Below are 23,953 nucleotides of genomic sequence, written 5' to 3' on the forward strand. Positions count from 1 at the left end.
CATGTATCCATAGGTTCTTGTAGTGTGAGGTAAGTAAAACCTACCGCCCCAAACCAAGCCCAACAACCCTCAAAGGCCACTCGATCCACTCCCTGTGCTCCTCATCCAAGATCTCATGCGCCCTCTCCACCAAGTGGTCCCCCCATCCCTGAAGCCACCACGTCCTCTCATGATGTTTCCACAGTATACAAAAATGCGCAAAGATGGCCACCGCTTCCGGTGTGGGTATCTTGAGCAGCGGCACAAGCGAGTCTGACACCTCCCACAACCACAGCATAGCATCCAACACATCCTTTTCCTCCTCCGCCCCTTCTCCATTCTGTTCTCGCGTGATGATCACCAACGATAACTCCAGCTCATCAAGAGCGTGGATATACGTAGCCAGTCGCTCTTGGGCACCCTCCTGGCCTTCTTGTTTCTGCATGCTACCCAGGATATTTTGTCTCAGAGCAGACAGCGGCCCCCATGCCTCTCCCATCTGGCTCTCTTGCATCTTTGCTCTGTGCGTCCTCCACCTCTGCCCTCCATACGCGAGAAACGGCGCTAGCATTGTCTCGTGGCCTCTCGGCCCGAGGACACTGCTCAGTGATTTGGCGCCCGTAACAAGAAACGTCCACTCTGGAAAAGACGATGTTTCGTTGATGAAAAAGGACCCCCCCTCTGAGTGAGGTCTCCTCGGACTTGCCAATGCTGTCGACCATGTCAGCACAAAGAGTCTTCCAACACTACCTGAACTGCAAGACCTACCAAAATATATCGTCAACATGCTAAACAAAAACAACCTCGCAGCCGCATCCTTATCCACCCGCAGCAGATGATGCTGCCCATCATCACTCAAATACTTCATCGCCTCCCTGCTCGCCTTCTGATGCAGCACCATCCCCTGCGCGGTATAAAAATCCCTCCTCTCCGAGCTCTCCTGATGGTAAGCAAGATGCAACGAACTAATCGCCAGCACAGCCCTCATGATAAAATCACACTTTAGCGCCGCGTCCACCACATCCACCCGCCAAAACTCCCGCACGCCAGCGTCAGACGCCAGAGTGAGATATGTCCTCGAGGTAAAGTTGTGCAGCAGCTCCAGCTCCAACAGCGGCAAAACATCCGACTCGACCGACTGAGAGTGAGGATACGGACCCGAAGGCGACGACGGCGAGCGGGACGCTCTCGTGGCAGTTTTGGCAGCATGCCTCGCACCACTGGTTCTGTTGGGAATCCCAAGCGTGACTGGAGTGGCGGTCCCCGGTGGAGCGGTGAGAAAAGGGCACTCGACCCCGTGCGAGATGCAGTTGAGACATGACGGGTGGCGTTCGTCACACTGGGGGAACCCGACAGTCTGGTTAGATCGGAGCTATCTAGATTTTGAAACGATCGGAAGAGTAGGGGGAGAGCGCAGACCTTGATCTTACGAGCCTTGCAGATGGCACAACCGGTGCGGCTCTTTTTGTGCGTCCTTCGGCCCGTGTACGTCAGGCCCACCGGTGGCTGCTGCTGTCGATGGGTCACGATGGTGGGGACGGGAGCCGGTGGTTGTGGTGGCACGTTCTGGCCACCATGTGGTGTCGGAACGTTGGATCCGAAGGGTGTGGGGGTCCCGGCTGGGGAGGAGGGACTGGGTGTCAACAAGCTGCTGCTGCTGCTGCTGCTGCTCGGGTTCGGGTTGGAGGAGTTGGACATGTGGGTGAGACTAGATGATTGGCTGGGGAACGTGTTGGAGTGAGATCGGTGAGATTGAGCGGGCGATGACAGGTTGGCCACGTTTTGGTCGTGAAACCGTCTGATTTCTGATGTTCTGTTCCTCTCAAGGTATCTTACAAATCAACAGATAGAAAAGACCAAACTCTGGACGAACACTCAGGAGGAACAGATGAAAAGACAGATAGCGCGGCTTTTTGACTGGTCAATGGCTTCTTGATGAGGCTGTGGTCCAGGAACCCGGATAGCGACCCCCGAAGTTCAAACTGGTCGGTGGGACTGCATCGCGCTAAAACCACCCCCGCAGATGCCAAGCAACGTGCCAAACGACTGTGGATCTGGGGCTGTCAAAAAATTCCAACGACGTCAGAGAAGAGCTGCCATCCCCAGCTTTTTGGGTGGTTTTGGGGGTGATCTTGAGTGCCTGACTTCTCGTCATCGAAGACCCATCCAAGATCTTCTAGAACCTAATTCACGATCAGGACAAGCAACCAGTCAAAGGCCTCATCATGACACAAATCCGAGCCCCATAAAGAATCTTCCTTTGGTGGACCCCTTTTGGCTTGGCAGCCTTGGTCAATAGCTACACCAAAGGGTGTTGATAGTCGTGTTCGGCTCAATCTTGAATTTTCAACCAATCAAAACCCAAACAGCAAATATGAGAGCCAACACCTAGAGGCGAATCTACTCGCTTTCGCAAAGCCCACAAAATTCCACATTCCTTCCTATCGCAGCCGCATTGTTGAACAGAGCAAAGCCTCGACCCGGAGCTCAAACACCGCAAGGAGAAAGAGATTACATCCGGCTGCGAGCACGTCAGCACGAAGCGCCAGTAATGCTCATTGCTACCAGGAGCTCGGGCTTTTGACAAACCCGAACGAACTGATGGATCTTACATAGATGATCCGCTGTAGCTCACTCGAACTTGTGTTTTTTTAGACCAAGACAATCCCATCCGCCTTCCCGTCCCTCGCCTTTTCTTTCCTTCAACCTACTTTCAACAACATCAGCGTTTTTACACTCTTTTTCTGACGTTGTTTTCCTCACGTACACGCGGTTTTTGGATAGACTGACGGCAATTTAGAGGATAGACAGATACCACGACGCAGGTCTATACCCCTGAAAACTCGAGCTTCCCACTCCACCCCCAGATTCAATCCTGAGATCTCAACACTCAACAGCAACCATATCCAACGTCCCAACCCGGACACCACCCCGCCAGCAACAAACAGCAGCCAAAATGACTGACACCGACCTCACCACCCTCCCCCCGAACTTCTACCCCACTTACGAAACCTGCCCCTCCATCTCTCCCCTCTGCCCCGTCAAGGCCACAACCCTAGGCTACTCCCCCAACCTCCCCGTCAACGTCTTCCTCGCCGTCGGCTTCGGCCTTTTCGGGATCATCACCCTCCTCACCGGCCTCTGGAAAAAAACATGGGGCTTCTCCACCACCGTAGCAGCAGGTTGCATCCTCGAATGTGTAGGCTACATCGGTCGCGTCCTCCTCAGCGAAAACGCCTGGAACGCCGACGCGTTCAAGATGCAGATTGTGGCTATTGTTCTTGGCCCAACGCTGGTGTGCGTCGGGTTGTATCTCACGTTACGACACATGGTCATCAGCTTGAACCCGGAGATGTCGAGGATCGCACCGAGACTGTACCCGATATTCTTTGTGCCCGCGGATGTGAGCTGCTTGGTGATTCAGGCCATTGGCGGGGGGGTTGCGGCCGCGGCGGGGAGGGATAATTATGATATTTTGAAGCACGGGAATCGGATCATCATGGCGGGGATTGTGCTTCAGGTTTTGGTTCTGGGGGCGTTTGGTGGGTTGGCGGGCGATTACCTAGTCAGGGTGAGGAAGGGTTTTAGGCAAAACCCTGGGATGGAAGGGAGCGCGCTGTGGAAGGATGGGAAGTTTAGGGGGTTCTTGTGGGCGATGGGGGGCGCGTATGCTGCGCTGTTGATTAGGTGTGTTTACCGGATTGCTGAGATGGCGGGAGGGTGGGGGAATCATATCATGCAGCATGAGTCGAGCTTTGTGGTGTTGGAGAGCTTTATGGTGCTGATTGCGTGCGGGTTGTTGGCTTGTGCCGCGCCTGGGGTTTTGTTCCCTGAGATGTCGCATGACCAGAGGGTGAAGAATATGGGCAAGGGGAGGCAGCAGGGGGGTGTGGATGTGGAGAGCGGTGCGGGAGAGAAGACTAGAGGTATTGGTGCTAGTGCCAGTCCTTCTGATACGGAGAGGCGGCCGGGGACTGGGGAGGGAATCTGAGAAGAAGGCTTGGGATAAATTGGGATATGTGGCGACGGATCTTGAAGACATGCTGAGATCAGGACTGGAGTTCAAAGTCATTTTTGTCCCTTCCAGGCAAACAAAAGCTTTCACGCATGAACTCGAATGCATCTGAGCATAAAATGTGGCCCTGGTCGTGCGGCTGAGCCACGTGGGGGTCCGGAACTCCGAAAAAAAACACTGTCGAGGTTCATTCTCAAGATTCCAGCAGTTCAGAGCCTATGTCGAAGCATAGTTGTAAAAACAAGTCATATGCCGCAATGTACAAACCTTATCTTCACCGTTTACCCGCTAGAACTATTGGGAAAAGCGAGAGTTCCATCACCACATCGCTTGGCGCGTGGCCTGGAATCTGTATCCGCTTCGTTGGGCTGACGCCAAGCCGTTCTGGGATGCCATTTTCAACGCCGAGACAAAATTAGGGGTCCAGATTGGCCGGAAGAGCCCACTTGTCATGTCGAGATCTTGTGCCGCCGCTTGACCCCTTTTGGACAGGGGGTGCGGCGCAGGCAATCTCGTTCTTTTCCCCCACTGGGTTGCGGGATGCTGCCCTCCTCCCTACCTCCTTTTCGCGCCCGATCGCGTCTCTGCGCGGCACATTTCCATCTCCATTTTGACTACCTTGGTGGCCACGGGGAGGAAGGACAAGCATCGGCAACTTTCGTTAACGTCCCAAACCCAACCCGGCGATAGGTATATATCCTCATCCAGCATGGCTGTCAACCGGGCCTGGGCCGCCGAGGGCTTACGGTCTTTTTCCAACCGTCCGCGTCCTGTACCGACTAGGTTCTGGGTTATCAGTTTGGCTAGCATCTTCATTCTCGCGTTGCTCTTCATCGGCCACACATCTGACAGTTTGCCGTCAATTCCTGGCTTGAACAAGGAGCCTGAGAAAGCTCAACCACCGCCGCCAACACCCGAGTCCAACGACCCACCAAAGGGACCAGCAAAGAACTACGACCCTGAAGAATTCGACCTTGATGAAAACGGGCTGAAGATATGGGCACCCCCACACATGGACGCCCTCGTCCACGGAGTCCACGCCTCTGACGGCGTCAAGAGAAAGCCAACATACCCCCTCGACCCCTTCCCCCAAACACCAATGACCTCACCGGTGCAAGACAACCGTCCTCGCCCCTGGCTCGGAGCCGTCATCTGCTCCGCCTGGGACATCAAACGCCGCATGCTGATCCGCTACACCTGGATGAAGATGTTCAAAGACGTGCCCATGGACCAACGCTTCGTCATCTCCAACCCCGGCCCGGACTGGCGAGCCGTCATCCAGCAGGAAAACGCCACGTTTGGCGACATGATTGTGTTGGACCACCTCCACGAAGACGACTTCACCGCCAACACGGTGAAAACCGTAGAGTTTTACCGGTGGCTGTCGGATAAGTCCCCGGTGAAGTATGAGTTTGTCTCCAAAATGGACACTGACCTCTGGGTCAACGCTCGTGCGTATTGGGACCGGCAGCTCCTCCCTAGACTGGACGTCGTCAAATCTGCCGATGGCAACACAGTCACGGGTTATAAAGCAAACGTCAACCACACCACCATCGGGCAGTTTTATTATGACAATTATCACCGCACGGCGTTTCCTCATGGGGCGATTTACACTGTTACTTGGGATATTGTTAACTTGCTGCCTAAACTGCAAGATAAACACCACATTATCGCCGGGGAGGACGTCACCATGGCTTGGCTGCTTATCAAGGGTCATCAAAAAGTCACCATGGCCATTCTGACGCAGGAAGAGAAATTCGAATTCGACCACAAGGACACCCGGCCAGGGGAGAGGACTCCCTGGGCGAGGAAGGGGACGGATGTTACTTCTAGCTGGCATGCTATGTACGGGAGTGAGATCTTGGCCATTCACCAGCTCAAGAAGGATGATGACTGGCTTATGGTGGCGGAGTGTTTTGACGAGAGGGGGATCAAGGAGATGCCGCCTTATCCCGAGAAGGAGCCCGAGGATAAGGGGGAGAAGCCGGGGTATCCGAGGCCGTTTTGGACGCAGATCCCGAATGACTTTTGGGAGACGGATGTGGATGGGACGTTGCTTTGTAATGGGATTTGGAAGTTGGAGCCGGGGGTGGGGAGGGATATGAAGAAGAAGCCCAAGGGGGAATGAGGTGAGATATAATGTGTATTGTCATGGGGTTTTTTTTTCTGTGTAAATGTTAGGTATCTTATCTGGGCATCTATGTCGTTTTGTGGAGTTGATGGTTGGGCAGACAAGTGGTGCCCTGTCTGGGAAGATGCCCGTGACGATAATGGATTGGATATAAGCTTGGTATAGAGAATTATATAGAACTGAAAAAATAAAATTTAATCATGGCTATGTACAAGGATTCTTATGGCTCAACTTCCAGCGGCTTATGAAATCCAAAATTCCACGGTGACCAAATCCCCAGCCATCCTACGTGTGTCAGTTGCTTGGATCAATTCATGTTGAAGTCAGCAGGTGTGCTCTTCCTGTTCTCACTGAGGACCGGTCCACGGCCTTTATCTCCCTGCTCGCATCGTCAAACTCACGGCTCCTCCCCCGACAGCATTATGCCGCCTTGGTGTCATGTAAGCTACCCACTGCCTAGAAGTCCAGTCCCAAAGAGGGGAAGGATCCCCGCGGACCCACTGACGCAAATGTTGTTCCCAAACGAGACCATATATCCAGTGCAATGGGTATACTGGGCATAAGTGCTGGTTCCGGTCGTGCATAATGAAAGTCGGTGCGGTCTGATAGAAAGGAGGCTTCCACTCCTGTGAATCGCTAGCCACCATGCCCATCGGATCGGTATACCCCAACAGAGTATGCATGTTATGAGGCTGGTGCCATCGGATCATGCTGCTCAAAGTGGTGCTCTTGATACTCCCAAAGTAGCCCATGAGCCATTCTTTTCTGGGCATTTTGAGATCTTCGCAATCCCAGACGGCAATTTCTGCTCTCTCTGTCGGGTATCTGAACCCGACAGCCGCCCAGTATGGCGGCGTAGCCAACGGAATCACCAATACCTCCGCAGGAACCTCGGCGCCAAACTCAAGCCAGACTTGGAGCTCGTTCCATATCGAGACAGGAACGGCGCCTTTATACGAAAAAGCAAAGAGAAAGATGAAGATACTAAGCGTATCCCTCCAAGGGGATTTGCTCCCGATCGCCATACCATCTTGTCGATTAGCAGTCAAAGATTCACGCCACTCAGTCACACTGAACCATGGAGTTTCTCTGGTCCCAATTTGCGGATAATCAACGTTTGGGGATAAACCGCTCTCCAACAAAGCTCTTAAAATGGGGGAGACGTCCATGAATTGCTGGCTCTTGAATTGCTTGCGCGTACCACTCACGATGCTCGCGAGGGTCAGCAACTTGTGAGAATCGTCACCCAAGAGACGGGGGTCCTGTAACCTCCACATCACATAGTTCAGCATCGGCGCAGCCATGTCCGTTGCAATGGCAAATAGAGAGCCTGGCTGATTTTCCGGATGGGAAATTTGAAAGCCATCCCCACGCATGATCACAAACCAATCTTTGGGCGGCTCCGCGGCAGAAGGGTCGGCGGCCACGGAATATTGCCGGAAAGCGTCAATCTCGTCCAACAAGGTAAATACCCATGAAGCTGGCGGGGCAGTCATGGCAGAACTTGTCTTTGCCAGACATTCTATCATGGCCGGCAACCGCCGCTCCTGCGCAGCCCTCGCATCGAGTTGTTTTCGCGGTGCAAAATTTGTTTGTGTGAAACTCAGGGCTTTGAACTCGGCCAAGTACGTAGTTAGGATCCCTTCCGCTACCCAATCGTCGTCAATTTTCCAATTGGGCGCCAAATCTCGCAGCTCGGTGCACAAAAAGTCGGATACTGAGCGGTGCGTGAAATCCGCCGCGTGTTTCCGGTCCGAGTTCAAGGTCCTGACCTCGATCAGGCCTTTGCACCAACTTTGCAACCTCTCGGCCGTCTGTATTTCTCGCTTCCTATAATCGTGCTCGTTGGAGCAAAGAGGAACCGGAAAGAGAAAACGCCTATCCTCATCGTTGTGTTGGCAGTTATCAAACGAGTCGAATATGTAAGAGAGACCGAACAATGTGAGTGCTTGGGACGTGGTCACGTTTTTGGCTGGTGAAAAGTTGTTCGAATAATCCCCGGCAATGCAGTAGCCACGAAGTCGTAACATCATCGCCAGTACGAAGTGCGCTCCTCTGGCATGATGCTTGGGAATAGTCTTGAAGATCCTCCGAAAAAACTCATTGAGTTCGTCTGGTGCTGTTTCGATAAGCCGGTGGATCGTGTGGAATGATGTACTCCGCTGGTTCGGAAGTTCTTCCTCTATGAGCTTCAGTAAGAACACAACCCACAAGAAGACACCTTTGGCGTTGTCAATGATCAGTCGAGTTGTCTTATCCTGACGACCATCGGTGTCTGACAGTGCAACACGCTGGAAATAAGGATTGGAACTGAGCCTTTCATGTACCAACGCGCCGATGTCAGCATCAGTGAGATGGTGGAGTGTAATGCGATGCGCACAATGCAAAGCTCCAAGTATCGGAGTTTCTTCTCGGCTTGAAACACAAAGCTTCACGTTCCTGTGTTTTGCCCAGCTGCCTAGCCTGTCACAGAAAGCCCAGAGAGACTGGCTAGGCTCGTCAAACTCATCGAGCCCGTCAATGAAAAGACAGATCTTGAACCGAGCAGATATCTCTTCAGCTGTCAACAGCCTATTGACGGCATTGTTGATCTGGGTATCTGATATGGTTGGTATCGGAGATTTCGCTAGCGACATTGCAGCGTACCTCCTTGGAGCCCAATGATCCGGAAAGAGTATACTGGTAAGCTCAGAATTGCCCCTGAGTATGTCATATATTATTCCTCTCAAGAGCCCGCGTGTAGTCTTTTGCTCTGCTGTTCCGATCTTCCAAAAAAAGAAACGCGAGCAAATGAGTTGCTTTGGTGACGGGCCTGAGGCGGCCCAAGACTCAAGACATTGTTGGGTTGTAGAATGTGTGGCCAAGTACTTCATCAGAGTTGACTTGCCAGCTCCAGGTTTGCCTGCAATGTGGTAAATACCCGAACCCGATCTTAACCAGTGGATAAACTCTTGGGAGGCGTTGACCCTGGCGGGATCATCGATGTCTGGCGAACTATCGCCACTCTCCACCCCCGACGGCCGCCCAAGCATCCAGGAGAATGTGGTACACGCTGGATCGGCAATCTCTTCGAAACGCTTATCAGCAGTAGCCGGCCTCAGGGCGCCCAAAATAGTCGCCTGATTCATCGACTCCAACGAGGCCTCGGACAAATATATTGCGTCTTTGATCATCTGCAATAGGTCCAACTTCTCGGTGAGCTTTGCAAGCTCTAATGACAGCGCATCCTTGACTGTTTGCAGGTTCGACTCGTTAACCAGCCTAGCAAGCCCTTCCAGTGGATCGAGCTTCTGACTGATGGCTTCCAGTTTTGTTATCAACTGTGGGCTACGTTGCTCGGAGGCTGCAAGCAGCTGTTTTATTACTGAAACATCGTTACTGAGTTGGAGAAGTTAGAGGACAGGTACCTGGCCGGCCGAAAGTGAAATCTAGCGTGTGAGCTTACTTGGTGGTAATTGCAAGTGCGGTTCTCAGTTGGCCCGTTGCCGATTCCAGCTCTTTCTGCAGATCCTGAAGCTCCGACTTGTGCTTTGTGTATTGGGCTTTGGCTTGCAGGGCACTGGCAACCGAAGATGGCTTGCGAGCTTTGCACAGGTCGAGCATGGCTCTTATTTCCTTGATCGTTGCAGAACACCGCTCCGATGCTAATCTCGCGGACGCGTCGAGCCTGGGGTTGGCAAGCTGGCCAAGTGCAGCATCGAACTGACTCATGGCAAGGAGCAGTTTGTCTGTTTGTTTGGTGAAACCCGAAGTCGACTTGTACAGGTCCCAAAGTGTTTTTCCAGTTTTGACAGCAATGTCAACCGTAGAGAGCACGTTGACTGCCAACGAAAAGGCTGATATCGGGTCCATATTTTCGGTCTTTGAATTGAGAGCAGCGCTCAACACGAGATTCGCTGCTTTGCTTGGGCGTCTTTGAGAACTTGAAGAAATCCGACCGAGTGCTGGTCACGATCAAGGTTGGACATGATTCGGGCAGGATGGAATTTTGGGCGGCAGCCACTGGGCAGGCAATGGGTGTTCACAGCCTCAGTTGGAGGCTGTGTGCCTGCACGTAGTACCTATGCTTGGCACGCTTACCTGCACTATACCGGACCTAGGTATGCAGATAACACAAGCCAACGGTTATTCTTGCTCGTTGATGTCACGATCGCATCGGTCCAATCACCTGTAACCGTTCTACGTGAGTTATTTGAAAGTCAATGTGCAAGCAATGTTAGCTACCTTACCTTACCCACTCGCTTCTATGCTAATCATAGTACAGTATATAGGCAGGTACTTCGTTTGCAGGGCTTAATTGAAGTTTATATGAAAGTTGGAGATTGTATATGGGGTAGGTATGTGCATCGGTAGGTGGTATTCAAGATCTGAAGTTATATCCTGCAAGTATCTCTGGGCCTGGATAGGTACCTACATATATATAAGCCTAGGTAAGGTAGTAGAAATCGATTCCATTGATGCTGACGTGCCCAATGCGGCTCTAGTACGCTAACACTTGTCAAAGTGAAGGTCCGCTCTTGCCGAGCAAACACCCATCAGGCGGTTCAGCTTGTTTTGATCTGATAGTGATCCAAATGGCAGCGGCGTAGATTTCTCACGGGCTGACAGCATGACCTACAATGGCGGCCCAGCCTCGCCAGTACCAATTTTCACCATGCCATAACCAGATGCCATGATATGATTCCAGCACCCAATCCCGCGAGACTATCACAGGCAACAGCCAAAGCAATGTACAAAAAAAAACACCATTCCACATTCCTCCTCCCCTACCCCTTAGCATGCCACCAAGACATAAACACCACCACAACCCCACCCAGAACTCATCCCACCACCCTTGACCTCCTTGATCACCACCAAAACAATGCCCAACATCCTCCCAATCTACCACCGAACCTGGGAAACCCTCCGCCCCTTGGGCAATCCCCTGGAAACCCCTCCCCAAAACCGCCTTCCACAACCCCCCAACCCCCAAACTCGACGATGACAATAACCTCGTCTCTTCCGACCTCCCCGAAGTCCGCCCCCTCGACCTCCTAGTCCCCTACCACCCAGAGCGTCAACTAGGCAAAGAAGTCATTGTCTATACTCCGTCTCCCCCTTCCTCACCCCCCGTTGAACACCCCCAAAACGGCAATCCTGAACCCCGGTGGCGCCGTCACCGTATTCTCCTCCTCGCAATAGCGATCATCCTCGCCGGTGGGATGATCACAGGGGGAATAGTAGCCGGTTTCATCGCTACACGCCCACCACAGCAACCGCAACAACAGCAGGGTGGGACTGTGAACGACAATAATGGCCAGTGAGTCGATAGTTTCTCCTTCTTCAGACGAGCATTTGTTGACAACAAACACAGATATATCCCCCCCGGCTTCTCCACCCTCCCCTACATCGTCACAAGATCCATCAAAACAATCGAAACAAGGACCCTAACGAAGATACGGACCAAGACGCAGACTCCCCGGACGAGAACTACATCTTCTGGCGTTGATGGAGTGGTTACGACTCCAGCTGCTGTTGCCAACGGGGAGAGTGCAATCCCGTCCCAGACAGGAGTGATGTAAACCATGCAGCCCCAAGTCGTCATCGCCATCCTCACAGACCATCAAAACTCATGCATACTCCAAAGTTCAAAGCGAATGTCATCATAGCCAATATATACATCTCAACCAACCGTCTTCAAACACGGTGGCCCCGACAGTCGTATATACATGCACAAGTTAGGCAGTCAAACTCATCCCATCCATCCCAACACATTCATCAGCCAGCGCCAGCCAGCCGCGTAGCACGGGCACTTCCCTCTTCTCTTCATTAAATTACAATTTTGCTCCAGGACGCAGTTCAAAAACCATACGTCATGAAACAGTGATATTAAATGCCCCCTCCCTCCCTCATCATCAAAACACCAAGCTCCGTTCGTGAGCAATCGTGGTCATGTGAAAAAGGCAGATTGGGCTCCAAACCGAAAAGAGTGCCGGTCGTAGGATAATGCTCCTGTCTATATGCCGAGCAAAGCCAGAAACAAACTTTTGGTCATTGTCGTAAAAAAGAAGCGGCTTGGAGGAAGAAAGCCAGTCATGGTAAGCGTTGCCCCAAGAAAACAATATTGGGGGGTTGCAATAGCTGTCATATTCCGTCATGGTGTTCGGACAGCTCCTTCAACGGTCAAAGCTGCTTCTCTGTTGCTGCTGCTTGGTCCTCCAGTCGTGTGCCTCTGCGATGCTTTCGATGCGTGGCATGCCGTCAGGCTTGGAGTTGGAGCCGAACCCGGGCATGCTACTCCACCGGTTGAGCTTCTTCTGAGCCTTGACGGGGTCGTCGACTGGGACTTGCTGGGCGCTGATGGTGGTGGTGTTGGACCTGCTGGTGTTGGCGCTGCTGGCTGTGCTGGATGAGGATCCGGTAGAGTTGGGGGACTGGTAGATGTATTCGCCGTCAACGTAGATTGCGTTGGAAACAAAAGTAGAACGGCGATGACGCCTGCGGGTGTAGCGCTGCTCGAGACGGAAGAGCTCAATTTTGGCCTGGATTTTCTCGATGAAGCCCATTGTGTACGCTGATGGTGGTATGTACAGTGGTATGCAGTTGGTGGGTTTGTGGAAAGTAGGTGTAGGACTCGAGATGGTACTCGGAAGACTCGGTAAAGATGGTTGGTTGTTGGATTTGACGTGCGAGTTTGGGGCGTTTTGCCAAAGATCAATGTTTCGGGTACTCGAGGATCAGCGGCTGGAAGATTGCTTTTTCGGCTCGGGTGAGACAAGTCAGATCGGGTGCTTTCGCGTGGTGGTGGTGGTGGTGGTGGTAGTTGTGGGTGGGTGTGTCGAGGGACGGAAAGACTGGATGAACAGTCTGGGGATTAAAGAATGGCAAGCGAACAGCAACGTGATCGCAGTTTATCCAATGTGTCGGATCAGAGAAAGTCGTGGGGTCGACAAGACGGAAACGAGAACGAGAGATTGGGTTGGGTTGGGGGGTGGTTGAAGAGAGAGAGAGAGAGAGAGAGAGAGAGAGAGAGAGACGAGAGAAGCGGAAGAAACGATGTGACGGGAACATCGCGTGGAGCAGGCCAATCCGCGCCATTCCGAACATGGTGAAGGCTGGCTTCTGTTCTCCACATGCAATTAATCCATCCTCGCGGGGGAATTTTTATGCAGCTCCGCACCACCGCACTGTGCTCCGTGTCCCTGGCGATCACAGATAAAGACGCATGTTCCCAAGCCAGTCTTGACCCCTCTGGGCAAGTCCAGCCTGCCGAGGCTGCTAGCGACGCAGGGGCACAGATGTGAAGGACTGTCAGTGGGACGCTGCCACGACGGAAGGACGGCAGTGCTTTTTCTCGACTGCTGAGAAGTTTTCTCGAGCTGCAGAAGGAGCGAAGAAAAGAGGGGTTATCGAACTGGCAGTGGCTCGGGGGTTTCAACATTGGGATGGCGGGTGCCAGACGGTTGACATTTCCCCCCGCACTTGACCCCCCAAGCACCCCCCCCAAGCCACTCAGCAACAATAAGCCCGGCCACCCGACCTCGTACCTTAACGAATGTCACCAAAAACGCCATTCACCCGGTTTCGCCGTTCCAATGCCTCGACGTAACATGTCAGAAAGTTAATGCAGTCAATCGACATATTCGTTCCACGATTTCGTCTTTCAATCATTGACTGTTCCTCAGCAGCTGTCGCGTGTCGGTCGTCAAATGACGAAATGCCCAAGCTTCTCTGGGCAGCCCTCCTGGCCCCCTGCATCCCACGTGTCACGCTACCAGTCTTGGGCCACAACGCTCGGGACCGCGAATCCACAGCGGCCATCACCAATGAAAGGCCCAGTAAGGCCTCCAGCCGAAATGATATCGAACTCGACGGCGCCGCTCTTGGACATCAATGGTTCCCAACATCCGTTGTGGCAGCGGGATGGATCATAACAGCTGCCGTTATCATCGTTCAAGTGTGGTACGGCGCGGTAGGTTAAAGCCACAGAACGACGCATTTATCATGAGACCAGAATTCGTTTTTACTAGATGATCCTCACAGCAATACCGTCCGCAGATTTGTCGCCGCGGACTGGAGCGTGTGGAAGATCCACCACTGGGTTGCCCTCACACCGGAATCTACTCATCTGGCCATCTTCTGATAAACTACTGCCTTGGAATCCCGATTTCCCAGGGCAGGTCACCTGGGTGAGCCCGCCCCATGAACGCTAATAACAGAGAAATAGTGCCGCTATATAAAAACATGAGCCCCAAGGCGGATGTAACAGCAGCGCCAACTTCTTGAAGACCCCATCTGCCGGATGGTGGCGGGGAAAGTACCAGACCGATTCCTGTTACCAACGCTATCATGAACATCAGCATGAACACGGCGCCCAATGTTAGGGCATCTTTCCACGTCATGGAAGAAGAAGGTCGATGCTGATCTGGTATGTTGCCGTCTTGCAATTGCTTGTACCACTTGTTAAGCTTTTTGTGGATATCTTTGCATCGGAGACGTCGCCGGGTATCCTTGGGGAGCTTGCCGTTGCTCTGGACTGGCGGCTCAACAACCAACATGTCCTTTTCGATCATGTTCAAAAGGTTGTGGACGTAGTTGGTGCAGCTGGGGTGGCCGTGTAAGCCGCGTATGAACTATATCTGTGTCTTTAGTGTTGGTTTCCAAAGTCAAAGCGGAGTGCTGGACTTGTGGTGGCTAACCTGGGTTACGGACGGTTTGACTTGGAAAGGCAGCTGAGAAGACGATGGGCGGCTCCCTCGGGCGCGTCGTGTCGAGTTATAGTACGCAGCTTGATAGTCGCCGTCGTGTTTCCGATTCTTTTCGAACTCGCGGAGCAAGCGGATTCCGCCCATATACCAGGTGATGAACATCTGGGCTCTTAGTTGCATTATACTCGAATTCTTAATATGGTTGCTTTATGGGTGGCAGGAACTGGCCGAGTTTCATCAACAAATTCGGGACAAACAAAGACTTCCATCGCCCTTCTATGAGGAAGACACTGTGGAGCTTGGAAAAAGGAAGGCCAAGGTTCACGGAAGAGTAGTGGAGTGGATGGGCAAACTCAGTCGCCATCCGCTTTGCCAGGAAGGCACTGCCATGAGGGATATGCTGGAACTCGTGAGGACTCGGTTGTTGGTCGTTCGACTACCAGTTAATATCGGTCGACTTGGAGATGGCCCTACCCCCGACTCTGTCCGTTTGTCCCGTCGAAACACAATCGAAAACATGCGCGAGGCCAGAGAAACTTCGCAACAGGCAGTCTCGCCACCCATACCAGCAGCACCCACTTTTGCTGACGAGCCAACATCACACGACGAAACTCGCGAAGCTGTGGTAGTTCCTGATATTGTTGTTGACACTGCTGATAATAAAGAAAACTCTGCTCAGACTCCTGTCAAGCAAGGAGACCCCGAGCAGCATTTGTGCCGTGCAAAAGCTTTCGAGGTGACCGAAAAGCTTCAAGTCATTCTAGATCACAAGGATGAGAGCTACTGGCTTCCCTCCCATTCCTCTCCGCAGTCAATCGCTGTTCAGCCTCCCGACCCCCTCAGCCAGGGCAATGAGAGAGAAGCATCAGATGCATACGAGACTTTTTCAAGCATTGGATCATCCACCATTGACTCTACTGCAACTAGGGCTTTCGATTCAGGTACGTCTACTCATGTAGACTCCGGTCAATCAACCAGTAGTCCAACCAGCAAAAAGGGAAGGGACGCCAAGCTTCTTGCACCACAAGTGCCACAACGTAAGTCTTGCTGAGAGGCCATGATAATGAAAGAGCCATCTAACAAGCATTCAATGAGATGGCTGATTATGTGTGATCAATCTGCATATTATGAAACACGCAACCCTTTCTGATACAGTCATTACATAGTTCCAAGTTGTGAGTAAACCTCGGTTTCTTCATGTCCTAGTTCATCAAAGGTTGGCACTGACAGGCCGAAATTAGTACGTGAGTTCGTTGTAATGCCTCTTCAAAAAACCTTTTACTGGTTGTTTTATCGTTCTAGACTGATCATAGACAATGGTGAATGCACATGAAGGCTGTGAGCCCTCTACCTCAGTTATAAGCCCAAGGCGTTTCGTGCTAACTCGTGGCAGCATGTAAGTTGATCTATCGTCTGTTCGTTGATATTACTCGAGACAATGCTAATTGCTTTATTTGACACCACCTTCAGCCAGTAAGCAGTCTTTGGTCTGGCCTCTAATGAGAACATGGTATTAATCTAAGATTATTAGGAGGCAAGTCAGTTTCTCAGAATGGCACGGTCCAGCCTTTCTGACAGTGTGCAGCTTGGTGACCGTTGGACCCTTCACATCGACAACCAGTTTCCCCTCAACGTTGCCTTGACCATTCAGGGTCACAACCTTCCTCATCCTGGAGGAAGACTACAGCTTGATCGTCTCTGTGTCAGCTGCCAGTCAAGACAGTTATGGAAGGTTGGGTTCAGCTTCACTGTGAGTGTGAAATCACTCGAGGCGCAGGCAGCTCGCAAAGCATGTGACATGTGCTGCCTCCTTTGGAAAGCTTGCTCGAAGGCAGGAGGCACAAACTTCCAGACGTCAACTTTCACAAGGGTTGGGTCAGGCCTAACTCTGAACTCGGGTAATGTTCATGTCTTATCAATTTGTCAAGAACCAAGTGAGTATTCCGCCACCACTGCAAAAAGATCGCACTTATCTCCCCCCCCCACCTTTTGCGACGTTGTTAACATCAAGCTGACCATATCAGTTGTTCACAGAGCCGTTGACTACTTCAGTGATATCCAGATTGGGTACCCTTGTCTTCAAAAGGCAGGAAGCGATGTTCACTTCAAGATCATGAATCAGTGGCTAGACCTGTGTGATTCAACACATTATCACATGGGTGATGCAGCGTCAACAAAGCCTGACCTTCCCACAAGACTGATTGATGTTGGCCACCCTGACAATGAGTCTGTTAGGCTACGGGAGACACAGGCGGGAGATTATATCCGATACATTGCTCTTTCTCATCCTTGGGGAGATCTTCCACACTTCTGCACGTACCGCAGCAATCTGAAGGCCCACATGGAAAGCATAAAGGTCAGTGATCTTCCGGCAACCTTCCGAGATGCCGTCGTGTCTACACGCGCCCTCGGGCTTCAGTATTTATGGATCGATCCCATCTGCATAATACAAGGACCAGACGGAGACTTTATCTCTGAAGCCAAGCGGATGGAACAAGTTTTCAGTTCGGCATACTGTGCTCTTGCCGCCAGCTGCACCATTGGCCAGTCGGACGGATTCCTGAAGCCACGACGCCCGAGAGACTACGTACAGCTCCCATCGCAAGAAAACAACAGACCTCCGCTGTATCTCTGTGACCAGATCGACGACTTCAACAGCCATGTGCTGCAAGAACCTCCCAGCACCCGCGGTTGGGTCCTCCAAGAACATGCCCTTGCCCGCCGCACAATTTTCTTCACGGAGCACCAGACATACTTTGAATGTGGGAAGGGTGTGCATTGCGAGACCATGATACGCATGTCAAAGTAAGATACAATATCCATCCCTTGTTTTTTCTTCTTTTTTTTTTTGGCATATCCACAGAGCAACAGGCTGGCTGATCAGACTTCAAGCTCCCTCGCCGACCTCATAGGCGACACCAACTTCCCCCAGCTCATCATGAGAGCCTCCAAAGGCGAGCGTATCCTCCGCTATCAAGACTTTTACAGAAAGTAGTCCCGCCTCAATTTTACGCGGCCTTCAACCGCCCCATCGCCCTCGACGGTCTGCAGAGCAGGCTGCTCAAGGCTTTCGGGACCAGAGGCGGCTTCGGCATATTCGACGAGGGAGACCTTCACGGCCATCTCCGGCGCAGCTTACTCTGGCACCGTGCCGCGGATGAGCCGACCATGCAGAGGATTGACTTCCCTGCCAGCCGTCTGGTGGTTCCAGAGACGGCCGTTATGCTCCCCCCAACGTGGTCCTGGATGGCGTACACAGGGGCCATTGATTATTTTGATTTGGAGTTTGGAGGGGTCGAGTGGGTGGACGGTGTTAGTTCGCCATGGACCAGTGTCAGCGATAAAGCTCTTGCTGCTCGTGGTCCCCTGAGACTGCGCGGGAAGGCGAGGAGGTTCAGGATTGACGATGGTATACTTTCAGAGAAGAAGGCAGTGGTCGTTCTTGACATCCCAGACGAGCCAAAGCAGCAGGAACAACGCGTGATGGTTTTGGGGAGAGATCAACTGGATGTGGGGGGCTCTAGACTGTTGGCATCTGGTGGTAGCGATCTTGGGTCGCGTAGGAATTATGTCCTTTTCATTGGCAAAAAATCATTGGCAGACAGGGGAGTCAAGGGTGACCATGCTCAGGGATCTAGGTGGATCAGATTGGGGCTGGGTATCTGCCGGAAAGATGTATCTCCCAGGATTGGGTGTTGGTTCATACTTACTAAGGGTAATGTCGTCTAGGTGGTGTGCAAATGAGATTCTTCCAACATCAAATTTCTATAAGGTCACACGACATGAACCCAACATTTCGGTATGCCTAGTACCTAAGGTACCTGATATCTTCAAGGCGGCCTCCCACCCCAAATGCAATTGTCGCAGTGTGTTGGCACCACACACTGTCTGGAAAGCACTAAGTGACTGTTTTGTTCGTGACTGGAGCACACTCGACGGCTAGTCTCGTGGTTCAGTAGGTAAGATCGGGTTGCATAAATAGGGAACACCCGCTGAACAATTTGTGTGGCCGAGAATGCCCCGCACTTATCGCTTTTCACTTCATTCTTCTCCCGCCCAGTCCTGTCAGAACACAGACAACCTTTTGCATCACTTTCCAGACAGTCTGATCGATCTACACAATCACCACACCCCAGCTATTCTCAACGATGGATGTCGAAGCGCTGCTGCGAAAGAGATCTTCCGAGGTGTCGATCGAAGTGTTTGATCCTGATCACTATCACTTGCTCGTCAAGGCTATCCAGAACATCCTTTCAACAGAGCTGGCTGAGTTGAGCATCGCGCAGCTGATTGATGGCGTTCCTTTGATGATGTGGGTCTTTGAAGGCCGCGGATGTCTACTCGAGAAAGGCCACCCATTGCTTGAACAGGAGAATCTCTGTGAGGGTGCCCTTGATCAAGCGCGGTTATTTCGCGACGCATTTGACCCAGCCATCCTTCAGTTTTCCTCAAAGATAAACCTATATAATCATGAAGCAGCATCCTACTTTGTGGTACACTCTAACTCACCCACCGGGCAGATCATGCAAGCATATCAGAATTCTGAGATGGGGTCACGGGAGTTCAAGATGAGGTTGGTCGAACTGACCGCCGTCGCGGTACACAACCTAGCGGTTCTTGTATATCAAGGACATCCAAAGCTCCACAGCCAGGAGGAAATCGACAAAACTGTATCCTGGACAGTTCCGCCTCGATGGATAGAGGACGATAGACTTAAACCGCGCTGGGAGAAAGTCATTGAACCCCACCCAACGCTCTTCTATCATGTTGATTATCTCGATCATGACCGCTACACCCATGGTCTTGCCGATGTAGTTGGCTACTGGGCAGAGGATCGCAATTTTGGCGGTGTCGTTCTGTTTGACAAAGGCGACTATCCAGAGTTACAGGAGGCTTTTGATGAACTCACAAACTATGAATCTGAGGAATCCTTCGTCGTCACTCTAGAGTATGACGAAAGGGGCTTGCCAATTGTCACCAAGAGCCCTAGGGACCCGGGGGCTTCAGAAGACAACATGTCCCAGGCATCAAGTGGCAAGCGTAGGATACTTGAAGATGGATCTGGAAAAACACCGCCGGCGCCCTCTGAATTACTCTTAGGCTCGCCGCCTTCACTAGGCTCACCACCCCCTTTGGACTCTCCGCCGCCCCTTAGCTCACCTCGTCTTCGCTCGGCAGAACCACTGGAACTATCATCTTCACCCGACGCAAGTAAGCAAGAAACACCTCTACCATAAGGTGCTACGAAGTCGCCAGCAAAGCCTGTTCCGCAGTCACCGATCTCACTCAAGCTAGCAGGAGAAGCACCAGGCTCAGAGAGCGTCTCGCTCCATGACAAGGATGCCACTGCAAATGTTGACATTGAGTCCAAGGAATAATGACAGAGTCAGATATTGTGGGCGCTGGGTATTTCAAGAGCTCTGAGGGGACCAGGCTGACGGATGCAACTAATTCTAAGGACTAGAAAGGCTTTATATGCCAATCAAACAGATATTCAGATACAAGCGCCAAGCATCTTCCACATGTGATTCAACCTGCAATTCAAGACCTGTAAGCATTATCCAAGAGCTCTCCTGTACAACCAAACGCTCGGACCAAATGCTTCCCTGTGTACCTAGCTAGGTATCTCGTTCATTGTTTTCAGAATCAAGTCTCGCAAGTCTGCTCTCCACAGTCAGGGTCGGCGTCATCAATGCCCTCACGGGGGCCCTGGAACTCTTTCTGGCAGATCAGAGACCAATACACCTCCTATCATCAACGTTAGTGCCTGACTAACAAGCTTCTCGACTAAGAGATTGAAACTTACCGCAGCATAATACGCGTAACTGTCAGCATTGACCCGAGCCAAGTCTTTCGGCAACCGATCATAAACGGCAACCGGGCCATAGCCAGGTTCACCGTCAGGATTGTCAACAATAGATCCAAAGGAAGACTGGATCATGAGGTCATAGTGGAGGTACTCATGGAGGAGTGTCATTCCGAGGGTGTTAAAATGCTGTAATGAGTTAAGTCAATAAAAGCTGATCATGATGAACACCAAGAGGGAGACACTTACAAAGCTGACATTATCCGCAATATCCCCCCCATCCTCAGCACAAGCAGCATAGAAGTCCCTCGCATCCTCATCCCCACGGTCTTTCCCCTCAAGATCACCAATAGCCTTCTTGTTGAAAGCACGAGGGCAAACCACGATAAAAGGCTGCTCAGTATTGTAGTCACCCGAGTACGCCAGTCCACGATCACCGCAGGCATTGTCAAGATCGGTAGTTTGCACGAGGAAGTTCCCCAGCATGTCATGACCTTCGCCGTCATTGTTAAGGTCTCTGAAGATTCGGGTAATTTCCTCACGGTCTGCCGGGTCAAAGTAGTGGGGATAGATTGTCTCGTCGGTTTCAATGAAGGACAAGACGGCAGAGGTCAACTCGATGGCGTCTTTGAAGGCGGTTTCGACTTTGTTGAGACGGTTGGGGACGGGCTCTTCGTCTTCGGGGAAGTCTTCTCCTGTGTTGGGCTCAGCCCGCTTGGAGAGGGCTCTGATGCCGGGCTTGGGGGTGGAGGGTAGGACGCTGGCGTGCGCCAGGGACAGGCTTGAAGCCAGAAAGAGGGTGCGGATGAGGTGCATGGTTTTTGGTCAGTGCTGAAGAGCTGGATGAGGGGAGGATGTGAAGGACTGTGTGAATGCATCGTCTGCTTTGACTGGCGGTGGAGAGAAGTTATATGCACTTCTTCTCACCGACATTATCGATATAGAATACCCGTCTCTCGGCCGGACATTGACAAGGCTGATGATCAGACAGAGACTCCTCTTGTCTGGTTCTGTATGACATGCTGAAACAGGCTTCGGCCATGGCGGATGTCAGCTTGCTGGGTGAACCTCATGGTTCTTGCTGACTGCGCCGCGTCTCGTGGCATGAGTTGAAGTGGCATTTGTTGGTGGCCATTGTGGTTGCTCATCTTCGTATTGGATGTCTCTGTCCAGGAGGAAGCTGTGGCGACGTCATGAAGTGAGCTTTCTGAAGCTTTGGATAACTGGTCCGGTGAGATTACTGGGATGGAAACCTGTATTCGATTCCACAAAATGCGGGGTCTACCTAGTGGGTGCATAAACCGTGCCACGCAAACCGTTTCTTTCTTTTTTCTCCTTCCTTTTACGCTGTGCCGATGACCCGAGTATTTGAGTCTCACCGACGGCATTTTCTTTTGATCAGCTGAGTATTCTGAGCAACTCAACACTTTCAGCTTTCACATCTATCCTTCTCAGCCCAGATCAAACAACTAGCGGCTTTTGACCTATCTTACCTAAACCGACTTACTGCGTCACAATCATCAACCTTCATCGTCTTCAACTCTTTAACCCAACTGCAACACCACCCAACGACACAACACACCAGCAACCATGTCCACCACAACCCCCACCACCACCAGCCCTCCCGCCAAAATCCACATCACCATAACCATCACCCCAGAAACCCACTCCTTCACCACCAACCCCCTCCCCCCCCTCCTAACCCTCTCCCTCCTCTCCCACCACCCCACCCCGATAACCCTCTGCACCTTCAACCGCCCCTTGGCCCTACCCTCCGCCCTAACAAACCGCACAATAACAATCCACTCCCTCCCCTCCCGCCAAAAAATCGAAACCTGTCTTTTTCAAGTCAACCGTTCCCCCGTAACCCGCATCAGAGGCGATTCAGACGAGCAGTTCTACCTCACTTTACTCCCTAACACTCCCACCACAATCTCAACCCCCTTTGGGAGAGGTGGAGGGGTGAATAATATCCGGCCTGTGCCAAAGGCCATCGCGGAGAAGGGGTGGGAGGTGGATGAGGAAGGAAGGGAGAGGAGGGTAAGGAGGTCGGTGCAGCCTACTGGTGTTGATGGGTTGGAGCCGGGGTTGGAGTATGAAGTTGGTTTGGATAGGGAGAGCTTAGAGGGGATGTGGTGGGCGCCGGTGGGGAGGGAGGAGATTTTGGTTGAAGGGGGAACGACGGAGGGGAGGTATATGGGGGATTATGGGGGGTGGGTGAAGGGTGGGGTTGAGTGGGTTGTTGAGGGGGGGAGGGTGAAGGTGGAGGAGTAGAGGGGACTTTAGGTCTTGGATTCCCATGGGTTTGGGGGTTTCCGTGATACGGTATCATGAATTCAAACATGCGTTTCTTTTTGTATTGGCAGGGCCACTGCTCAGTGTATCCTGTGTTGTTTCGGCCTTTTCATTCTTTTCCTTTTAATTGTGGGTTTATCATGAGGATTATGAATTCATGTTTGAAAGGTGGGGATAATCCTGGAACTCAGATAGGAGAACAGGCTGTGGACAGTAGAATAGAGACTGTGACAAAGTATCAAACGCTACAGCGAGAGATACCTCTAACGTACCTCTCGACTGAGGCTCAAACTTCCGAACTGCCGTAGCTTACCTATCTTCAAAAACCAAGGTATTGAAAGCCTTTTTGAATCCTTGAAGGCTTGTGAGGTATCTTTAGAGGGCTCCTTCCCAACTGCAGTCTCCGTTTCTTCACCACGGTGTTTAGGGTTAGCCAGGGTAGCTCATGTTCTCCAACGAGACCACACGTCCGATAAGCTTCCCTCAATCATTTAAACACGTGATGAAACAATAACTGTGGCTGCTTTGCCAATTACAAAAGCTTTACAGCCACTCAACTATCGTTAGGTAGCAGTGACTGACAAACCCCGCAAAGGGTCGGAGAGGTCTTTGGACTTCAAGACATACCCTTTCATCTACAGGCCGTCATGTCTTTTCAAAGGGCCAATGTTGCAGCCAAATCATCGACCTGAAGCCCCATTCCGTTTTAAATTCCTTCAAATTTGCGATAGTTGCCGTCGTCTCCTCGAGGAGACAAGGTCTTCCACCGCAGGTCCAGTCTTATCGATTGAATTTGCATATACTGACGTACATTAGGAACCCATCTCGAATCAACCCCGTCAACATGCTGTCTAACCCTTCGTGCAAGATTTGCGGGAAAATTTTGGAGGTAGTCTCGTTTTACCTGAAAAGCCAACACGAAAGAGATGAGTGGTTCATACCTAACCACAGATAGTAAGGAGATACCCATCTGCACTTTAAGGGGCAGGATGATAGTTCTTGCGAATACTCTTGGCCTTTTAATTTCAGTAGAATTCAGT

At 51.8% G+C, this 23,953-nt stretch overlaps 9 protein-coding genes across 9 annotated transcripts; 5 read left to right on the top strand and 4 right to left on the bottom strand.

Moving 5' to 3' along the window:
- Positions 1 to 40: 40 nt before the first annotated feature.
- PODANS_5_7810 (uncharacterized protein) lies at positions 41 to 1,677 on the bottom strand (the record flags this gene model as incomplete). The annotated part of the gene is made up of 2 exons (XM_001904551.1): positions 41 to 1,318; positions 1,399 to 1,677. The coding sequence occupies 2 exons, from the start codon at positions 1,675 to 1,677 to the stop codon at positions 41 to 43; spliced, it is 1,557 nt and encodes a 518-aa protein (XP_001904586.1).
- Positions 1,678 to 2,935: 1,258 nt separating this feature from the next.
- PODANS_5_7820 (uncharacterized protein) lies at positions 2,936 to 3,970 on the top strand (the record flags this gene model as incomplete). Its single annotated transcript, XM_001904552.1, has 1 exon — positions 2,936 to 3,970. One exon carries the CDS (start codon positions 2,936 to 2,938, stop codon positions 3,968 to 3,970), a length of 1,035 nt encoding a protein of 344 aa, XP_001904587.1.
- Positions 3,971 to 4,703: 733 nt separating this feature from the next.
- On the top strand, positions 4,704 to 6,122 carry PODANS_5_7825 (uncharacterized protein; the record flags this gene model as incomplete). Its single annotated transcript, XM_001904553.1, has 1 exon — positions 4,704 to 6,122. The coding sequence occupies one exon, from the start codon at positions 4,704 to 4,706 to the stop codon at positions 6,120 to 6,122; it is 1,419 nt and encodes a 472-aa protein (XP_001904588.1).
- A 374-nt stretch (positions 6,123 to 6,496) lies between these two features.
- Positions 6,497 to 9,977, bottom strand: PODANS_5_7830 (uncharacterized protein; the record flags this gene model as incomplete). Its single annotated transcript, XM_001904554.1, has 2 exons — positions 6,497 to 9,503; positions 9,571 to 9,977. The coding sequence occupies 2 exons, from the start codon at positions 9,975 to 9,977 to the stop codon at positions 6,497 to 6,499; spliced, it is 3,414 nt and encodes a 1,137-aa protein (XP_001904589.1).
- A 2,303-nt stretch (positions 9,978 to 12,280) lies between these two features.
- PODANS_5_7840 (uncharacterized protein) lies at positions 12,281 to 12,670 on the bottom strand (the record flags this gene model as incomplete). The annotated part of the gene is made up of 1 exon (XM_001904555.1): positions 12,281 to 12,670. The coding sequence occupies one exon, from the start codon at positions 12,668 to 12,670 to the stop codon at positions 12,281 to 12,283; it is 390 nt and encodes a 129-aa protein (XP_001904590.1).
- Positions 12,671 to 16,364: 3,694 nt separating this feature from the next.
- PODANS_5_7850 (uncharacterized protein) lies at positions 16,365 to 17,621 on the top strand (the record flags this gene model as incomplete). Its single annotated transcript, XM_001904556.1, has 1 exon — positions 16,365 to 17,621. One exon carries the CDS (start codon positions 16,365 to 16,367, stop codon positions 17,619 to 17,621), a length of 1,257 nt encoding a protein of 418 aa, XP_001904591.1.
- Positions 17,622 to 18,960: 1,339 nt separating this feature from the next.
- Positions 18,961 to 20,049, top strand: PODANS_5_7860 (uncharacterized protein; the record flags this gene model as incomplete). Its single annotated transcript, XM_001904557.1, has 1 exon — positions 18,961 to 20,049. The coding sequence occupies one exon, from the start codon at positions 18,961 to 18,963 to the stop codon at positions 20,047 to 20,049; it is 1,089 nt and encodes a 362-aa protein (XP_001904592.1).
- A 409-nt stretch (positions 20,050 to 20,458) lies between these two features.
- Positions 20,459 to 21,434, bottom strand: PODANS_5_7865 (uncharacterized protein; the record flags this gene model as incomplete). Its single annotated transcript, XM_001904558.1, has 3 exons — positions 20,459 to 20,560; positions 20,619 to 20,807; positions 20,868 to 21,434. 3 exons carry the CDS (start codon positions 21,432 to 21,434, stop codon positions 20,459 to 20,461), a joined length of 858 nt encoding a protein of 285 aa, XP_001904593.1.
- A 774-nt stretch (positions 21,435 to 22,208) lies between these two features.
- On the top strand, positions 22,209 to 22,892 carry PODANS_5_7867 (uncharacterized protein; the record flags this gene model as incomplete). The annotated part of the gene is made up of 1 exon (XM_001904559.1): positions 22,209 to 22,892. The coding sequence occupies one exon, from the start codon at positions 22,209 to 22,211 to the stop codon at positions 22,890 to 22,892; it is 684 nt and encodes a 227-aa protein (XP_001904594.1).
- Positions 22,893 to 23,953: the final 1,061 nt, after the last annotated feature.

This window comes from Podospora anserina, chromosome 5 (assembly GCF_000226545.1).
Source record: "Podospora anserina S mat+ genomic DNA chromosome 5, supercontig 9".
Classification (NCBI taxonomy): Eukaryota; Fungi; Ascomycota; class Sordariomycetes; order Sordariales; family Podosporaceae; genus Podospora; species Podospora anserina.